At 39.0% G+C, this 19,766-nt stretch overlaps 1 protein-coding gene across 4 annotated transcripts in view; it reads right to left on the reverse strand.

The window, feature by feature from the left end:
* Window positions 1–19,766, reverse strand: part of Atf6 (bZIP_ATF6 domain-containing protein ATf6) — a 94,396-nt gene that overhangs the window by 17,887 nt on the left and 56,743 nt on the right. For 2 of the 4 annotated variants that reach the window (XM_067119382.1, XM_067119381.1), the window contains exons 2-7: window positions 15,211–15,315; window positions 8,397–8,455; window positions 8,063–8,174; window positions 3,716–3,816; window positions 3,457–3,570; window positions 864–1,062 (exon numbers count right to left, since the gene is read on the reverse strand). In XM_067119382.1, coding sequence (XP_066975483.1) covers window positions 864–1,062; window positions 3,457–3,570; window positions 3,716–3,816; window positions 8,063–8,174; window positions 8,397–8,455; window positions 15,211–15,315 — 690 coding nt within the window. The remainder of the gene's footprint in view (window positions 1–863; window positions 1,063–3,456; window positions 3,571–3,715; window positions 3,817–8,062; window positions 8,175–8,396; window positions 8,456–15,210; window positions 15,316–19,766) is intronic. The other 2 variants (XM_067119385.1, XM_067119384.1) reach the window with 1 other exon arrangement.

The following is a 19,766-nucleotide window of genomic DNA, read 5'->3' on the forward strand; positions in this document are numbered from 1 at the left end:
GGAGCTCAATCATTTAGTAACCTTTATCATGGTCCAGTCCAACAGGTACTCTAGCCTTAGTTGCTGCTCTGCTAGGGGAGAAAATGGAAAAGAAAGGAGAGACCAGTCACTCTACATTCATACACTAGAAGAGAGGTGGGTGCCTAAACAACTTGTCCAGGAACCCGTGGGTGACATCCTCAGTTAGAATGCAGGGAAGGTTGTTTGAAGTTTCCAAATGAAATGTTTTGATAGTTCAAACACAATAAACCCTCTAAAAATGCTTATACCTGAGTATTGTAATAGTTTTATCACAGAAAGTGTATTTAGTCATGAAAATATGAAAATACAGTAATTAGTGAGTATTTCTCAGTGAAAAATACTCGGAATAGGTGAATTTTCTGTGAATAATGTGTAGATATGTTCCATAGAGAAATCCGTGAATCGGTGAGTCCGTGAATCGTGAGAACGTGAATATGGGGGGTTTACTGTACATTGTGTGTGGGGTCTCCCTACAGTAGCCATTCATCAAACACTTCCGTAATCACTGATATTATTTCAGAAATTATGATAAATCTGGATCCTGCTAGGATATGAATTATGCCTTGGTAATGGTTATAGAGCTAATCTTGATTCATTTCCTCCATACAGTAATTACAACTGATTTTAGAAGGGAACCTGAGAGTTGTCTCAACACATTATCCCAAATTGTTTATAAACAATTTTTTTTTTTGCAATTTTTTGGGGTTTTGCTGCAAAACCTGAGAAGCTGTAATGAAAGTATTTAGCAAAAAAATTTATATCATATAGTAATACAGTATATAAAACCAAATTTATGTAACACAAATAAAATTCTTGAAACTGAATTCATTTTTAACACTCACCATTCCTAGTTGTTACAGTTAGGACTTTGATGGGTTGAGACATTTGATTTGTTGAACTCTTTATTACCCCTTGATTTATTCGTGACGAAGGCTGAGACAACATGATAGTGGTTGAAGAACTAACTGGTGATGGCGGCTGTGGACTGTTGGGAGGGGAACCCTCATTCTGTGGCGGTGTTACTGGAGGAGTTATTAGGGCCTGGAAAAATAACCATACATACAGTATATATATAATATATATATATATATATATATAAAGTAATTTTCAAGATCAGAAAAGGCTTTCTAAATACAACAAAAAGCCCAGAGAAGTGTGCATGTGCAGCACTTCGGGCATAATCAAAACATAAGGTAAATAACAAAATCTTATATGCAATCAATTTTACGCGTAAATCTGTATAATCTAGAGGGGATACCAAAGAAAGTGTATAAGAAATGAGAGAAAGAAGTAAGAAATTACAAAATTAATTATTAACATAACAGTACATAACAGGCATCACTTATGCTTAATACAGTTTTCGAGGAAATACCACATGGATGGGGGCCTGGGATTAGACCCATATAATGCTTTATGATATATACATTATGTTGAACCTTTTGCTCAAAATTGACAGTTTTAGTGGTAAACATCCTTGAATATACAGCACTAGTGAAACTAATTTTCCTCCTAATTGGATTATATCATAACATTTACCATATTTTTACTGCTTTTTTATATGATTAACTTAAAATCAACTTTAGGGCTGTCTTTGAATTGGCTGACTAGAGGGCTTTTCTATACTGTATAAGGTTCGTAACTTAGGTACTGGAAGCTACACCTTTCAGTTTTTCAAGTGACCACCAGCAGTGTTGTTTTTAGATGTTTTTAGTAAGCTTTGACTCCTGTGCCTGCCAAGATCCAAGGTGATGATGATGGCCTTTCCTAGTTTTTAGTCTCCACTACCAATGTAGCTCTTGACACTGATAATTAAATACAGCAGTGCCTGATTACTGTAGTGGAATATGCAGATGATGCAACTCTTTGGTGCAGTTGTTTGTTACTTCACAATGGAAAATGAAGAGGCTGTAAGATTGAAGCGAGACCTGAGAATCTCATACAGTCAACAGTGTAAGAGACTGAACCTGGCAAACAGATTCTGTTAAACAACTTACCTTATACTGTCCCTCTACTATATGAATTTCTGTGTACAACTAACCCTCTATCAATGCACACTGGACTACATTTTGTTACCTCTGATTCCAAGCTTTTCTTTATATCATATAAGAAACGAAATGCTAGAAACCTAGGCACTGTTCATAAATTGTCTTGGCATTCTCAAACAAAATGCTCTAAACTTACGCATTGTTAAATCCTCTTAGCATTCTCATATCTACATGTGAGATAGTGGTTCATATAGCAATCTTAGTTCTACCATTGTCTGAATATTGTTTGTCCCTTTTAGAAGTCTGCAGCCTTCTAGGAATTATTTTCTAAAAGAAAAAAAGTGTAAAGGGTCTCCTTCTTCCAATCACAATTTAGCCAATCTTGAGAAGGTATTATGTCTGATCATATTTCATATGCAGCAATACAACAGTGATTAATGCTATCACCTTTAGCACTTTCCATGATGCCATGCCACTCAGTAGAAGAGTTAAATAAGAAAGCAAATTTCAGAGAGCCAGTATAACTAATTTGATAATACTGTAACATATGCTTCAGTTTCACATATTGTATTTATAATTTCTTGGTTGACGTGTTTATTTGCTCTGGGCTCAAGTGCCCTTTCCATTACGTCAGGTAATATTTCTGCTTTGAACCCCTTGGGTTTGGCAGTGATCACGTGAGGTGCAATAACAGAAATAGGGTTGGGTCCTGCAACCAACATGTGAGAATAACTATTCTGCGCCATGAAATCTGAATAGTTTCAATTAAATTTGAATGAAATTTGTATGGGTCATATATAATCAATGGCAACCCTTCAGACCTCAGCCCAGTGCTCAATTGTCAATAAGCTATCAAAATGAACACACACTAGAGCACTAGTACCATCAAGAAGAAAACTGTCAGTCAGCAGTGACCAATCCTCAGCCTTGTTAACAGAATTTCAATCCTCCTACTGCCCTGATAGGATGATTACCAACATCCTATCTGAGACCTAATAGTCTTTAACTTCTTATTAGCAAGAGGTTGGAATGACCAATGCTCCTGCCACTTATGGAGTTTATAATTCTGAATAGAGGTTTTCATATCAAAAAGGGGTACTCTGTTTACATCAGTTTCTCCTTGGGTATAAGCATTCTTTGCTTCCCTGTCTGCTGCTTCATTCCATGGGATCCAAACATGAATGTTGGATGAGGTTATCTAGATTATCAAAAATGCCAGCATAAAATAATTCACTTTCAATTATGGTAAGTTTTCCAACTATTATACTATCTTTCTTTTTAATTTTGCTCTTACATTACAGAATCTTTGACTTCCTTTCAGTAAATATTTTGTATCAAAAGTCAAAGGCTGCTGCATCTACTAGTATGCAATTATGATAAAAAAAATACATTTGAAATATTCTACGGCTAAACATAATTCTACCATTAACTTCTTGCTATATCCACATACCTTGAGATTTGGTTTTATGTCTGTATCACATAGAAGCTCCCAAATATCGTGACTATCGTCTGGAGAGGGTGGCATTTGAAGAACACCTCGAGGTGACTGAGGTTCCTGTTTCACCTGCAATTTCAGGGAACAACATTGAAATTGAAAATTTAGGTTTCAGTTAAAAAATAAAACTACACTTGAACACTACATGACATACATGGTACCAAGTACAAAATGCACACACCAAATACAATACTGTAACTGTTTAAATAAATACCTTATGCTCTACTCTGGTGTTGGCTAGCCCTGTGTCATTTCCATCACTGCATTCCATGTTTGGATAGAAAACTCTGGAAAGTTCCTCTGCTGAGAAGTCACCTGTAAAACGTAGTATTTTTTTGCTATTATATTTATGGGCACTAAGGATTCAAAATTCATATGTGAACCAAAAAGTCTGGTTTACAGAATAATCTTTTAGAGAACATAGAGCTTAAAAACAAAACCTTTTTCTTTCAAACTTTCTCATTTTCTAAGACTAAATATTTATAAATTCACACACCCTAATAACCCAAGTTATCATAAATCAAATATGATATAGTACTGCGAACTGATATCTTTGCTTATAAAATTCACTCTCTACAGTAGGGTTAAAAAACCTGAGAAAAACAATTTGAGTCATCTTTTATATTAACATCTCTTGAAAAATCTTCCCATAATGTTCTAGCATTTATAATTAGCTTTGTGTTCTCTGGAACCTCACAAAAAATCAGTTCCACAAATCCTCAAGAATACCATCTTTGCACTGATTGGAACAAAGTATTCCTCAGAACATATATCTAAGAAGTAGAAAATTTCAAATCATTTCTCTCCTATACAGAACGATATATTAAATAATTAGTGATATCTGACCCTTCCGATAGGAAAGGAACACTACAAGTTTTAGGTACTGTCTGCATTACAATCATATTACGTCTCCAAATACTACATCTCCATTGTAGACCATAATGGTAAGATATATACTCAAGCTTAAAACCTATATCCTTTTAGTTTTTATATACTGTTTTATTCACTGCAAAGAGAAGAAACCTTAAGTGTTTACAGGCCTCATAAAACAATGATCTTTTTAGAACTTGGGCTGCAATCATTTAAAGTACATCAAACAAACTCAAGGGTTACGAAAAAACAGCACCCAAACAATGACCATCTATTTCTATCCAAACTGAAATGCTCTCTGGCAAATTTAAAAACAGCTAACATCTGTGACATAAATATTAGTTCTACTTTTGAAGAGACATCACATTGACCTCTTCAGCCTCAATAACCATAGAAATAATAATACATTTAGGACAACATCTTTGAAAAATTGAAAAATGGCTTGTTATTCTTTCAGGTAACTCTAGAATTGCTCAACAGTCTATTAGCAATTCTCTGGGAACGTTGTGGCACAGCAGAGGCTGGCATATTGGTCGTTTGTCTTACTGCTTGTTGGGTCTCTAAAACTGGTGAATCTGGTGGTTCTTTGGTTGTTCAAGAAATTGCTCTTACATTGTTAAATACATCTGCGGGGCATAATGAGGAAGCAGAAAGAGGGAGAGGCAGCGAAGGCATCAGGCACTTTGAAGGAGTCAAATGGTCCGAAGTTGGCAGCGAGCGAGAAGAAGTTGGCGCCAAATGAGCAGGCGCAGGTGCCTGAGACTAAGCAGCTGGTGCCAGGCACTTGGGAGAAGGCAGGCACTCAGGAGTGTGAGAGCGCTTGGGCTGAGGTGGCGAGCGTTTACGAGACAAGACCATACGATCTTCAGAGCCAAGAGACTCCGGACTATCCAAGGTTGACTACTGAACCTGAGACAACGAAGGAGGTGGATAAGCAAAACTGCAAGAAGGTTGAGGACTTACAATGACTTCCTTAAGCCCCTTAACAGGAGGAGGAGAGCTGTCTGCAGTCGCAGAATGCCTCTCCAAAGGACGAGAAACAGAAGACCAACGCCAACGACGCCTTCCATCTGACAACAAATCTGAATCAGATATACAATGTGACGCTAAGTTGACACCTGGGAACATGCAACAGGCTCGACAGAGGGGATGACTGCCTGTGGGCAAACCCTACCAGCCTCCCTCTGACCTCTGGTATGTGTTCTCCCCAGCGCTCCCACAGACCTTCGTCTAGGAGCACTAGTAGGACAGACAGCCGCCTCCTCAGAAAACACAACACTCACTCTACACTTTACTAGCACTGGGAACAATGACACTGGTAGCACAAACACCTGAAACAGAAGCTTTATCTACAAAAGCCTTAAAAGATAAACCAAGATTCATGACCGTACTGGCCAAAAACTAGATTCAAGACTGTATTGGCCAAAAACTCTAACTTCTTATCGACCCTAGACTCGAGACTGGCAATGGTGTTGGGATCAGAAGCATGGAAAGATGGTAAAGGAGTACAGTACGTGGTAAATCAATAGGAGGACTCAAAATGGAGAAACAGAATGGATAAGTGGGGAAGAAACAGCGCTACCCTCAGTCAATGAAGGCAAAGGAGTAGCTTATAAGCTAGCTCTATGCTCCGCTCCAAGAGCAGCCTTCTTCTTCCTATCTTTATCAAGTTTATTGGAATGGGACTGATAAACCTTCCACTACTGTGCATCCCAATCCTGACATTCCTGACTAGTAATCCCATTAAAATCTTGCTCCCTACATTTAAAGCATTTGGTATGAGAATCATACATAATCTTATTTAATCTAGTTTTACATCCCTCGGTACACAACTGAACGCTAGAAGAACTAGAATCTGACATGGCAAAATAGTGAAAAATTACAAAACCTAACAATTCACTAATTGCAAAATAGGCTACACAAAATCTGAGTACGTCACCAATAACAGGAAACCAATCCAACAAATGACAAAAGGTACTGCCCAAAAACCACCGATGTTGATCGGGAGCCGGCAGAAAACGAACTGATGTTTCCCGCCGAGTTGTACCTGTCAGTCCCAATAGTGGATGGGACCCTGTCACCTACACTCGCGATGGTGGCGAAACTGCAAAATTTGAATTATTGGTCTGCCGTGGTAGGAAGCTGTTAGCTATGTAATTGCTTGGTAAGTCACTTATATAAAATTCTAGATTAGGAAGCTTATTAATCTTACAATTCTTTTTTACACATCCTTCAATAACCACCCACAACCTTACAATTCTTTTTTCACACATCCTTGAATAACCACCCAACTGCTTTATGTAATGTACTTGACTTCCAAGTTGATATGAGTTTTAAAATGACTCCTTATTTCTTGTAATGATGTTAACAACTGCTGTCTTTCAAATGATGAAGTTATGCTTATGATATCTTATCTTTAACACACCATAAAGACCACTGCATTATTCATTTTTCCCTCTTTACATCCAAGATTTCAAACTCAATCTATTCCCCTAAACTACTCCATATGGTTTCTGTTACTATCATATCCAATAAATATTTAGATATTTCTAATAAGCTTATTGCTCCATCACATGGATTATTCTTCTCCTCATTAATTCAGTACAGTAGTTTCAACCTAGCTCTAGTATTCAATATACATTACTGTATCAAAATTCCTCTTTGGGTAAGAGAAAACCAGAATGCCCCATGGCATTTCATATACAGTACCTTATACCTCCACTGACTCATTAAACTTAAAAATTTTCTAGAGTAAGTCACTGTCTTCTACTTGCAATGCAACCTCTATCTTTTTACAGAAACAAAGCACCTGCAGTTATAATACTGTATTCAAATACATGTATCTTTTTTCCTTTCCCTACACAAGGATGCAAATTTTTCACATTTACTATTTTTTCCCTAGTCTTGCTTTCTACACTGAAATATCCCCTGGACTCATCTCAAGCTGGCAATTCACTGCCTTTCGTGAGTTCCATAATGCCCTCCACAAACTTTCCCACATTTATCTAAGTTCTTACATCTTCAGGCAACCCTTCTCAAATTCTTGACCTTTCATGAAAAGGGAATATTTCGGACTGTAATTTCAATGTGGACATGAGCTATAAAAACAACCACATAAACTGGGAATGCTATCTATGATAACATGGCTGCTTCGGGGGAATAAAACTGCTTTCTGATGATCCAGTCTTCTTCTCTTTAAAAGACTTTTTTTAGTGGAGTTAAGAATGACAAGTACAATAATGATTCTATGCTCAAATAAGCTACTTTGATTAAAATTTTCATACTTTTACCAAAAAATACTGCACTTACATTATTCAACTATTGATGCAATGATAAATTTCAGTCATATCTCTAAAATGCATGGAAGAGCTTTAAAAAACTGAATGACAAAGCCAATAACTGTTCCTAAACACTAAAATTTGTTAAATTGTTCAATATAGAAATTATGACTGAATTTTTATGCTCATTTTTTATTATCAAGCAGACAAACTCTTGGTCTGTCATCAGCATGTTAACTTGTGAGATGTTAGCCTTCAAGATGTCTCTTGTTCTCTAGAGAGAAAAAAAAAACTCAACTCTGATTTTTTCTCTTAATATATACAGTACTACAAAAATTCTAGGGTCAATTTAATTGATATGGACACACTATATATTAGAGAACTGTAACAATTTAAAAAAAGTATAAAATTACCTTCTGACTTCATTACTGATGTAATATCACCGTTGGCAAAAGTGTCTAAGATGTTTTTAGAATCTGGTGACCATGAAGATACTGGTTCAAACCCATCGAGGGGAAGTGGCATCTAGAAAATAATATCCCACATTACTAGCGAAAAGGCATACAGGTGTTGAAAACTATTTGTGATTTTGTTCCTTTCAAGCAACAGATTTGGATTCGATCCTCAAAATACTGTAAGCAACTCAGAATCATTAACAGTCAGATAAATGACTTTTTACTGAAAATACTCTCAGTGTAACAAATAATGTAGGCAAACAAAACAAACTCAGTGTTCGCTACAGCTCACCTCCAGATCACTGGACAATTTACTGATGAGATCATCATCACTGCTGGATTCAGAAACATCTGCAAAAATGAAAAAAACCAACTTTAAAAAAAGTGAAAATAATATCAACTTAGCATTCTACCATATAATACAAACCAAATACACACAAAAAATATTTTCAGAAAAACTAGGTCTTCAGGGGGAAAAAGGGTGTCTCAGTGTTTATCATGATTGACTTATGACTACTAAAAATGGCGTCACAACACCTAGGTTATTGACGCCGTCAGTTTATCAATCAACTGGCTTCTACCAGACATTTTTACTACTCTTGCTGCAAAACTAAGGTGGACTTCCTAACAATGTAGCGGGATGATAATAATAATAATAATAATAATAATAATAATAATAATAATAATAATAATAATAATAATAATTTGTATTTTTCCTAGGTATACAAACCAAGGCCTTTTATGTAGGAGTCTTCCTCAGCAGCAAGCTTAAATCAGTCACTGAAACTGGTTAACACACTAGTTAACTGGTGGTAAGTTGGTGAGCGGTGGAGATACCCAACTCACCTGCCATCATCAAGCACTCTTCCTTCAGCATCACGAATGAGGGTGGGATTATGATAAAAGACTCTGATCTGTATACCTAGGAAAAATATAAATTACATTTTAAATTTGTGATTCCTTCCCCTGGGAATACAATCCATTGCCTGTTACTGTACACAGTGAGGTTACTCTTGAGGTGGGAGGTAGACTCTCAACTGGCTGGCAAGTTGAATCTTCAACAGGAAATGTCATGTTCCCGGTCAATGTAGTGAGTATGGGAGTGATGACTCCTGTAACATCCTATATGGCTGGCATAAGGATGCCACAGCCACAGGGATCTGAGCCCAAGTGTGAAGAGCCTGGATGTGAGTCTCACACATGCAAGAAATCTCAGAAAACAAGTGTGATCAATGAAAGTGGTGACGAGTCCGAAGGAGATTAAAATCTCGTCAATATTAATGGACAGGTTCAGATAATAGCCACACCACTGCATCCCCCCCATACTTAAATGAAAAGCAGAGTAAGTCACACCTTATTAGCTGAAGCTCTAAGATAGGAGCCTATATTGTGGAGCTTACCTAAACTCAACCATTCACCCCATTCCTAAAAGCACCTTGGTGAGATGCTCCCTGCTGAGCAGCAACCACAGGTACCTAGGGAGAAGGTATCAAGGGACTTGCAAGGAACATCAATTAGGTAGAATGAGATAAAGGTGGTCTGGTGTCTCCAGGCACCTGCCCTCATTACCTGTGTGACTGAGAAGTTACTCCAAATGCAAGAGATGGTCTAATGCCTGCGTGTGCATGCTTTCATCTGAATTGTACATAAGCCCATCTGATAGCAACACAGCAGTCATAAGCCCATTTGATAGCGACGCAAAGCCAAAATGAGAAAGTGTTATTAGACACCTTGTGGCTGCTGGTACTAACAGAGAGGTGCCAAGACACTAGTGTAAGAGACCAGGTCCTTCTTCAGTAGTACTTCATGGCTTGCACCAGGCATAAAACCAACTCATTGAGATCACCATCAACAAAGTTCCAGAGAGGGAACTGAGAAACTATTGTATATCTTGTCAAGAATTGACATTTTCTGTTTTCTCCACAAACTCAGGAACAACCCATAACAAGATTCCCAGCCCTCCAAGTGTTTTTGTAACCCATGCAGCACACCAATGTTTCATCAAGGCTAAGACTAACAAGAAGACTGCCTTGAGAGTAAGATCTTGGTCTGGAGCCCCCAGCAAGGGTTCATATGGTGCCTCAGCAGACTGCAGAGGACAAGTCTTGTCCCATTCTGGAGGCTAAAACTCCCAAAGATGGCATGACTGCATGACATTCCTCATGAGTAATGACATGTACTAAAGCATAGTTCTGTGCCTTTCAGTCTGAAAACCTGGCTTAAGAAAGAGAGCACCTTTAACTGGGGAGAATGAGAGGAGCTTGTCTCAATGTAGGTAGACCAGTACACTGTGATCCATTGAACAGAAGCTCTGACCAGAGAAATATCCCTTCCACAACACCAACCACAAAAGAGTCCACTTTCCCAGGTATATGTAGGACGAGGATCTTCGACAGTGCCTGGAAGTCGCTGTGAAGTCCTGCAACTCTCTCACAGGAGCAGCTGGGTAAACTCTAAGTGCATAGCTGAAAGGTTTGTACTGACTGATGATAAACAAGTGGGAGATAAAGGAAAGTGGGCCATGGCGGAATCTTTCTAGGTGCCTTGAGCAAGAGAGCCTACAGATCATGAAGCCACATGGCATAGGACAATCCAGGGACTATCAGGGTCAATTCTGAGACTTTGAGTGATCAACTCACAGCTGATCACTCAACGGATCAAACTTAACCCTCTCGTGCTTACGGTACACAACTTATGCTGTGGAGGGAAAAGTGGGGCTTGAGCAGAAAAGTTTCTTTGTAAAAGTGGATACGTCCAAACTATAATTGATATACGTTTCTGGTTTGTTTTATGATGTCATCATCCCAGGAGTACAATAAACTCCCTGTATTCGTGTTCCCATGATTCGCGGACTCACCTATCCACAGATTTATCTCTGGAACATATATACACATCATTTTCTGAAAATTCGCCCTTTTGCGGTATTTTTCACAGAGAAATATTTACTAATTACTGTATTTTCATATCATTTTCATGACTAAACGCACTTTTATGATTAAACTATTGAAATACTCAGGTATAAGCATTTTTAGAGATTTTTTTGTTTCAACTATCAAAATAGGCAGTTCTAAGTGTTTTTAGAGGGGTTTTAAGTATTCGTGGATTTTAGCTATTCGTGGGGGGGGGGTATGCATCCCCCGCGAATACGGGGGGTTTACTGTAGCTGACATAACAGATAGGAAGTGGCAACGTATGAGAACGACTCAGGCTCTCACCTGGGGACAGCCCAGCACACAAACCCGACTCGTCACTTATGGAGACTGCATGCTGATAACCCACTTTCCCAAGCATACTCCCTCCCCCTCCTTCCCAAACAAACCGCCAAAAGTGTATGCATGGAAAGTGCAGGGAGTGGTGGTGGGGGGAAGGGGTCAAGAAAGAAGGAGCCAAAAAGATTTGGTGGTGTAAATAGGGGACACCAGTGAATGCTATTAGCCTTCCACCTCTTCTTCCCAAAAATTTGTGCTGTAATAGTGGTTAACTTGAAACTTCTCACAGGGAAGGTCTGGACTTTAGTTCCTACCCTTACAAAAGGAACAGAATATGTGAAGATACAGAGACACATAGGACATGACGAGACCACATGGTCTCTCACAACCAACAATCCATCGTTGTTCATTTTTTTTACACAACCATAATGTAAAAAGTAATTCCAAAACACAGAGTAAGAAAGCAGAGAAAAGTTTCAACTTTTCAGTTGGTAGGAATACAGCATGACATCCTCATTCACTGGTGGCCAAAAAAAAAATGCTTCATAATGGCAAATGAGAAGGGTCCCAGCGCCCCACCACCTAGTTATCATGTTTCAACAACTAATATCAGCTCACCACTTAGGAATATTCCTATTTAAAAAAAAGTGTTTATATTCCCAGGGGAACAAATTTGCATATAATATTCCATTTCTACCAGGGCAAAATTCCCATATTTATAAAACTACCGATAAACATTTATTGCAGTCATCGTGTATTTCACAAATTCTGATAAGAATTTCAGTGTAACTGAATGACCCAATTCTGGAGCTAAAGAATGTTTTTCAATAGCAGCTTAGAAGGAGCAAGGTTCCTTTAACAGGTTTCTCCTCAGCTTGACAGTAAATTCTTTGACATAAATTAGGTGGAACTATCCAACAAAACTTCAGTGTAAGTTTCAAACTACACCAAAAAAAGGTCAGACAAGTTCTTGATCAAAAATAACACTTGCTAAAAAAAGCCCGAAATACAAAAGAGCAAACAATCTCTCAGTAATTCTAGATTAAATGCCACTGTAGAGAAGTGACCTTAATAAAAAAAACTTCAAATGCATGCCATGCCAGCAGAAACATTGCTGGATGTAAATCACAGTAATACAAACATTTCAACATCGCACACACACTGAGCAATTTATTATAGATCTAAGCAAATGCAGGTACAAAGATAGTCAATATCCGCCCTTATCAACCTCTCTTCCTTTTGTGTAAGTGTAAATGGTGCTAATTTAACTATTTATTGATTACTTTATTGTATATAATCTCTTCTGGACTATGCTACAATGTTTTATGCCTCTTATTCCTCATCCACTACTTTTTTGTCTATACAATTTTTACCGTCCATTCAAGAACATGTTCTACAGGTAATTTTAAAGAATATTTGAGTGATTCAGTGATTTCATGGTACTGCACAGTGATATTTAATCATTTTTCTTGATAGAGTACTATGCTACATTCCCTTACAATGAATGCAATCTTCCTTACCCAGCCTGTGAAGTTACTCTTACTTATGAGCCTGTAACACTAACATCTACACAAATTAGCCACTCCACACTTCATTCAAGACCCTCTTCTTGTCCAAAAATTTTGCCCATACATTCTTTCATCACTCAATGTTCTTGAAATGCACTTCAACACCAAAGATGCCACTTTTCCATCTACATGTTCTGACACAAGCTTAGCCTTTAATAGAAAAATTTCTAACTGCTCATAACAAACTACCTTTAATACTAAACACCAAACAAATTACTGTACAGTATTGAAAATTTCCCTAATTCTAAAACCAGCTGTGTCACTGAGCTATTTCCCTTTACTTTCCAACTCTTCACATCAGTTCCATACCACTTAATCCACATGTACCTGTCTATGTTTAATCCACCTTTCAATAGTGTAGTACTTCTGTTATCTCTTTTTTTGATCTGCTCCCATACACCTTTCGACATACATGGTAAACCACCGCATTCGTGGGGGATGTGTACCGCACCCCCCCAACAAATAGCTAAAATCCACAAATACTTACAACCCCTCTAAAAACACTTAGAACTGCCTATTATGATAGTTTAAACACAAGAAAAACCTTCTAAAAATGCTTATACCCGAGTATTTTAATAGTTTTATCACAAAAAGTGCATTTAGTCATGAAAATATGAAAATACAGTAATTAGTGAATATTTCCCAGTGAAAAATACTGCAAATGGGCGAATTTTCCGCGAATAATGGGTAGATACGTTCCACAGAGAAATCCACGAATTTTTGAGTCCGCGAATCGTGAGAACGCGAATACGGGGGGTTTACTGTACTCAGTAATAGTATACCTCCATATTTCTTACACTCACAAGATTACATTTCCCCTTTAACAGTAGCCTAATTTTACCTATAACCAACTTCACTGAAACTTTTCCTTCATCTGAATATACATTACACATCTTGGTTAGTTATTCACTTAAAAGTTTTCTCCACCATATTACAGTATCTCATATCTCCACCACATCATCTTATATTCTATCAACTTGGTATATTCAGTTCTTCAAAATTTTAAATTACCTCCTTGCATTCTCAACAGTCCCTTTCATAAGCACTCAAAACTTTACACACTCTTCATTCATATAACCCTCTCTTTTACCCTCTATCTCTTCCTAGTACTCACTCCCCTGACTCATAATCGCTCTCTCTTCAAGCATCACTTCATTTGCATCTTTCAAAATCCATAAGCTCATCTGGCATTCACTCTACACTTATCTTCTCTTAAAACAACTTCTTTTTCTCCCTGAAGTGCTTGCTTAGATTCATTCTTTCACCTTTTCAGAGCACTTTATCTCTCCTATCCTTGTACGTGATCTATTCTGCAGTACACTTGAGCATACAGTACACACACCATATCCACTTCATGTCAATGGACCTCTTACTACATCATCCCACAACTTGGTGTTTTAATTTTTCTTTCCATTACATTAGTAATGCATACTTGTTGCTTTATCCGTAGCAGCATTTACAACCCCTCTTCTATACTGTACCATTCATGTCTACTTCATATGTACTCTAGCACTTCATAGATAACAGGACCTTCCTGGTTTAATGCAAGGTGTATCACAACCCAGCATTTCCCTGGATTCCTTTTCTGCAGATTTGGAAACTATCCTACCTTCTTCCATTCTCTCTGCGTACCCATACAGTTTACCACTATTCTGTACTACCCCGTCACAAAATTAGCTTCTCTAGTACACCAAGCACGAGTAAACTTATCTTTTAAATTATCTTAAGCCATATATCCTCATATTTGTCTAGTGAGGTGCATGAATAAATCTGACATAAAAAGTTAAGAATACACATCCCATACCCATGCCATTTTTGTATTTTGTGTATTTTTCATGTGACAAGAAGCAATGTGAATGCTGCTGTGTAGTTTCCTCCCAAGCAAAATTCATGACCTGTACAAAGCACTTTTCTACCCTTATGCCTTCAACTAGAATGATGGTATTTCCAATAGCAACGTCCAAATAGCACTACTCACTATATCCCCTAAATAACAGTATGCTAGAACAATTTTCATGTATTTCTACTAATTATCCTCTCTGCAAGAACAGAGTCAAGACAATGTCCACGTAGTACAAATGAAAAGTTTACTTACAACACTCGAAACAAGTGTATCTTATAACTCCACGTGCTTACATACTGCAAACATTTAGAATCCCTTCATTAAATATACTGTAAAGCCAGAAAAAAGGTGTAGTTGTTTATATAAAAAATACACAATTGTGCTCATTTGCAGCAAGAACAAGAAGCTAAAAAAAATTCCCAACACCTTCCCAATAAAGCCTTTGAAACAATGAACAAACAAAATAACGAGTCAAAGCATGATGACCTGCAGGCAAGGAGGCAAGTCCCATCTCCTGCATGAAACTATCAAGGGCCGTCTGGGTCTCGACACCTGATGTCAAGTCACCATCTACAAGGTCAGAAGTTGACGCTGAAATAAAAAGTAGCACACCTAAGTTCAATAATATGACAAATTAACACGTGCCAATTGTTGCCAGTAAAGACATACTCTTCATGACTGATTGTAAGATAATACTGAAAAAAAAAAAAAATTATTTAGAACTCAATACCCGTACTTTAGTTTAATTGTGCTGTTATAATAATGAGGATCATTAGAAACATCATTACTAGAGATGAAATACAGAATGATTAAGTAAGTACAGTACAAGGGATGCAGGCATTGAATCTGCAGACAGTGTTATAATAATTTACTACAAACAGTACCTTGATTGAAATTACCATGTGCATGTAACATGTAATAATAAATGACCTTTACAGAACACAAAATACACTGTTTCCAAATCTGAACTGATATGGCTTTTCTAAGATTACTTTTCCTGAGGTTCTCTATTGTCAAAAGTTGGATCAATGAGCAAAGATCTTGATTTTTGGGGTGTCTGAGTTCATCCAAACTGCTGCTGACTTATTCTCTTCAGTCTTGCTGAACCAACACAATCTTGGTAAAACACTGTCATGCTGTGCTATTTTCTCTTACTTTTCAAGTACCATACTTGTGTTGGACCACCTATGCAGCTACTTCTACCCTAAAATGTTCGATTTATAAACCCTTTATTCTTAAATCAACCTTGGCCAAATTCATGACTAATTCAAATTAGAATGAGGTTTTTTAAATAGGAAAATATTATCAAACATTTTTCAGAATCCACAACCTCTCCAGTCCTCTTACCACCCATCAAGCTCCCTATTCCTTCATTTTCTTGTTAAACTGAGAATCCTCACACTACTACAGTCCAGTGACTAATACTGTACTTCCCTTCTACTAATCAAGTTTTAGAATTCTCTTCCTGTTCCAGTTAGGCCCCACAATCCTTTACAATATGCCTTTTCCTTGCTCTTGCTTTCACCAGGTCTAGCTAAAAAACCTGGACAATTATAAATCAAACTCTTAAAATCAGCTGAAAGAGGAGATACAACCTGCAATAAAATGACACAGACATATCTACACTGCTTTAAAAAAGCAACCTAACCACTAAAATTTTAGCCAACAACTTCAACAAGGGCTTTGAAAAATCCATATAATTTAATCACCTAAAATTTTACAACAGTAAACAAGGTCTAACATCCAGAGTATGCTTATTGGCCTAAAGTTTCTTACAGGCTCAAAACTGACTTAATAAAACTTACCTGTCCAAACCACTGAACTCCCACTATTCTTCAACTTCTTACAACTAATGCATAACAGTACAAATAATAATGAAATTGTCTCAAAACTATGTATTCATACTAACAGTCTCACTTGGTATATTTGAAGTATGGATTATAAAAGTTCCATTACTCTATGTACACTATAAATTATTTAGTCAATGCGTGAAGGAATTGCCTGGGAAGCTGGAACAGACCAGTATAATTAAAAATAGCAACATTTAAGAGTACTGTAATTTGTACTTTTCCTAACATACAAACCTGAAGTTCTTTACATAGGTTTTTAGCTTGCAAGCGCAAGCTGGAATGGCCACTTAACTTTCAGACAAGGTTGTTTACTATCGACAGTTGGGGGAAGCCCTGCCCACCTGTCGGTATGCACCCTACTTTGCCTTCCAGTCCAGATACCAGAGTGAGGGGTGGCTGGATTGGGCCATTAAGGAGAAATACAAATTACTTTTAAATTTTTCTATTTATTCCTAAACAAATACAAACCTTCATTCATTACATAGGAGACTTACCCCTGGTAGGGGGATTATGGGTAGTCTCTGGACCGACCGGTTGGTTCTACCCAACCAGGAACACCTTCTGGTCTGGAAAAGCAGAGGAAGGAATCTTGCACCTCTAGCCTGTTGAACATATGGGATGTTACAACTGCTAGACATCTAGGCATAAAGTAATGAGTTTGATTTCATTACCTTGCTGAAGGCTGAAAGTACCACTATGCATTGGAGACAATGGATTTGTTACATTGTCTATCCCTCTCTCCCCTTGTCTAGAGAGAGGGGGGGTGACATGCACCCAATAAATCTACAAAAATAAAAATGATGGACAGGATACCCCTGTTATGCAACTCACCTGCAATCCTCATTTGTCCAACACGTACCAGTTCACAACCTCCGACTCTCTGTCTTAAGCAAGAGAAAGATGAAAGAGAAAAGGAAGGACACCAGTCAGCCTCTTGGGGAGCCAGGTGAACTAAACAACTGTTGGGCAGCCACCACAGGACCCAACAAAAATGTGTCCAAGGACTTGTGGGCAACATCCCAAAGATAGAATAAGGTGAATAAGGTGAACGAAAGTTTTCTGGTCCCCAGACCTGTCCAACTCCTGGCTCCTGAAAAACCCTGAGGAGCTGGGAGGGCAGGCAAGAGATTGCAAGCACCCTTGCCCAGCCTGTCAAAGACCAAAGTCTTGCCAGGTGAGTGAGGCCATGGGCAGTCACCTACCCACATTAACGACTTCTGCAAGGGTCAGGGAGAGTGGTCCTGCTCATGCGAATGTGGGTGGGGGCTGTCCCTTTAGCATGCCACAGTCTTTCGAGAAGCTGGAGCTTCTACAGGATGGGAAGACTGAATAGGGGACCCCCTCTTGCTTGGCTTGGGTGACTGGTCTGAGTGGGACAGGTCACTATCCTGAGACCCCTGCACTGCTATCTTTGAAGAGCGGGAGGGGGTGGGGGGTGAGGGAGCAACTGCCTACTCTCTTCTCACCTTCTCTTGCTGGGCTGTGCTGGCAGCCAGGCCTGGGTCCATTGGCTGGGAACCCTTGCTGGCACAGGCAGGGGCACTACTGGGGCTGGTACTGGTGCACTGGGGGTTCGGAGAACCCCAGGTAGTGGTTGCACCCTTGCCTTGCGCTCAGCAACGGGTGCAGCAGTGCCCATGGTACCGCTAGCAAGGGACCCATCAGCCCTCTCTGCTGCAAAGGACTGACTGCTGGAAACTCTACAAGACTTCCTGTGGTGAGACAAAGCAACCTTCTTCTCCCTCTGTTAACTAGCTTTGGAAGAGGAAGGGGAGGAGATGGCAGCACTCAACAATAAAGATGAACACAACGATGGAGACAACTTCCTTCTCCTCTTCTTCATTGTCTTTTCCTTCCCGAGTGCAGCCGAGGTCAGTGCAGAAGAAAGGGAGTGGAGGAGAACCTCCCCTAAGGACGAGGTTGAAGGCAGTGCCTGAGAACACATCACTGACGACAAATGAGAGGTAACCAGCAAGGAGGGAGCAGTCCTAGAGACAGTGGAGACCATGGCCGTCGAAGTTGTCACAGTCACAGTTGGAGAAGTCACAGGAAGACCCTTCATTTCCTTCAAATGATTGATTAGGGAAGAAACATTCAGCTCACCTGAGAGATGCCCAGGGAGGTCCACAGCTCACTGAGCCTCCACAACACCCGAAATGAAGGTCAGGCTAGGGGAGAACTATTCCCTAGGGCCTAAGAAAACGCATCCTCCAGAGGACAACTTCCCCTCAGAGTGAAGAGAGGCTCCCATGGAGAAACCGGGCTGGACGTCTTCCCACCCCCCTCAGCAGCTCTCTAGCGAACCAACAGCAGGAGTAAGTGAAGTGGAAAACTACTCCCTTGGGAATAGTAACAGTGGGAGGATGTCTGGTGGGTAGAAAGAAAGTACCGAAGAGGACTTTCGGTGTCACCAGTGGAGTATTGGAATCTGATGACAATGCGAAGACGCCTCCTGCAGGAGGAGCATAGGGTATGGGACAAAGTCTGTCCTTCCTTGGACAGCATCTGAAAATCTGAAGTTTTCCCTCTGAAGTTGATGGCTTAATTGATTGAGGGGTTTGCAGCAAGGTAATCCAAACAACTCAATATCAAACACTTATATTCAAAACCAAATGAAAGCATGAGAGAAAAGCAAATGGCACGTTAGGCAGCCAGAAGCAAAGCGGAGTGCATACCGACAGATGGGTGGGGCTTCCCCCCTACCTGTCGATAGTTAACAACCTTGTCTGAAAGTTAAATGGCCATTCCAGCTCACGTTTGCAAGCTAAATCCCTATATAAAGAAAGAAGGTTTGTATCTGTGTAAGAACAACTGTCATTTTTCATATAAATTTTGTATTCTATGTGAACGAAAAATCAAGTCATTAAAGACAGAGAAATAGTTGAGGATTAAGAAGGTTTGCTGATTTCAATTGGTGGAGGAAGGTTTCAGTTAATTTTGGATAAGAGGATTCCTTTGAGACTTAGGAATGAAGTCTATAAAATAATCAGACCAGTGCTGCTGTACAGTGCAGAAATGAGGGCAATGCGAAGGAAAGAGGATGGAGCCTGGAAAGGACAGAGATGAGAAAGTTGAGATGGATCCTGGGAGTGTCACTGCTGGAAAGAAATGAAAGTGAGCAAATAAGAAAAAGAGTGGGTGCCTGTAAAATAACAGATAAAGCCAGGGAAAGTGAGTACATAATGTATAGTC

Source organism: Macrobrachium rosenbergii, chromosome 17, assembly GCF_040412425.1.
Source record: "Macrobrachium rosenbergii isolate ZJJX-2024 chromosome 17, ASM4041242v1, whole genome shotgun sequence".
Lineage (NCBI taxonomy): Eukaryota > Metazoa > Arthropoda > Malacostraca > Decapoda > Palaemonidae > Macrobrachium > Macrobrachium rosenbergii.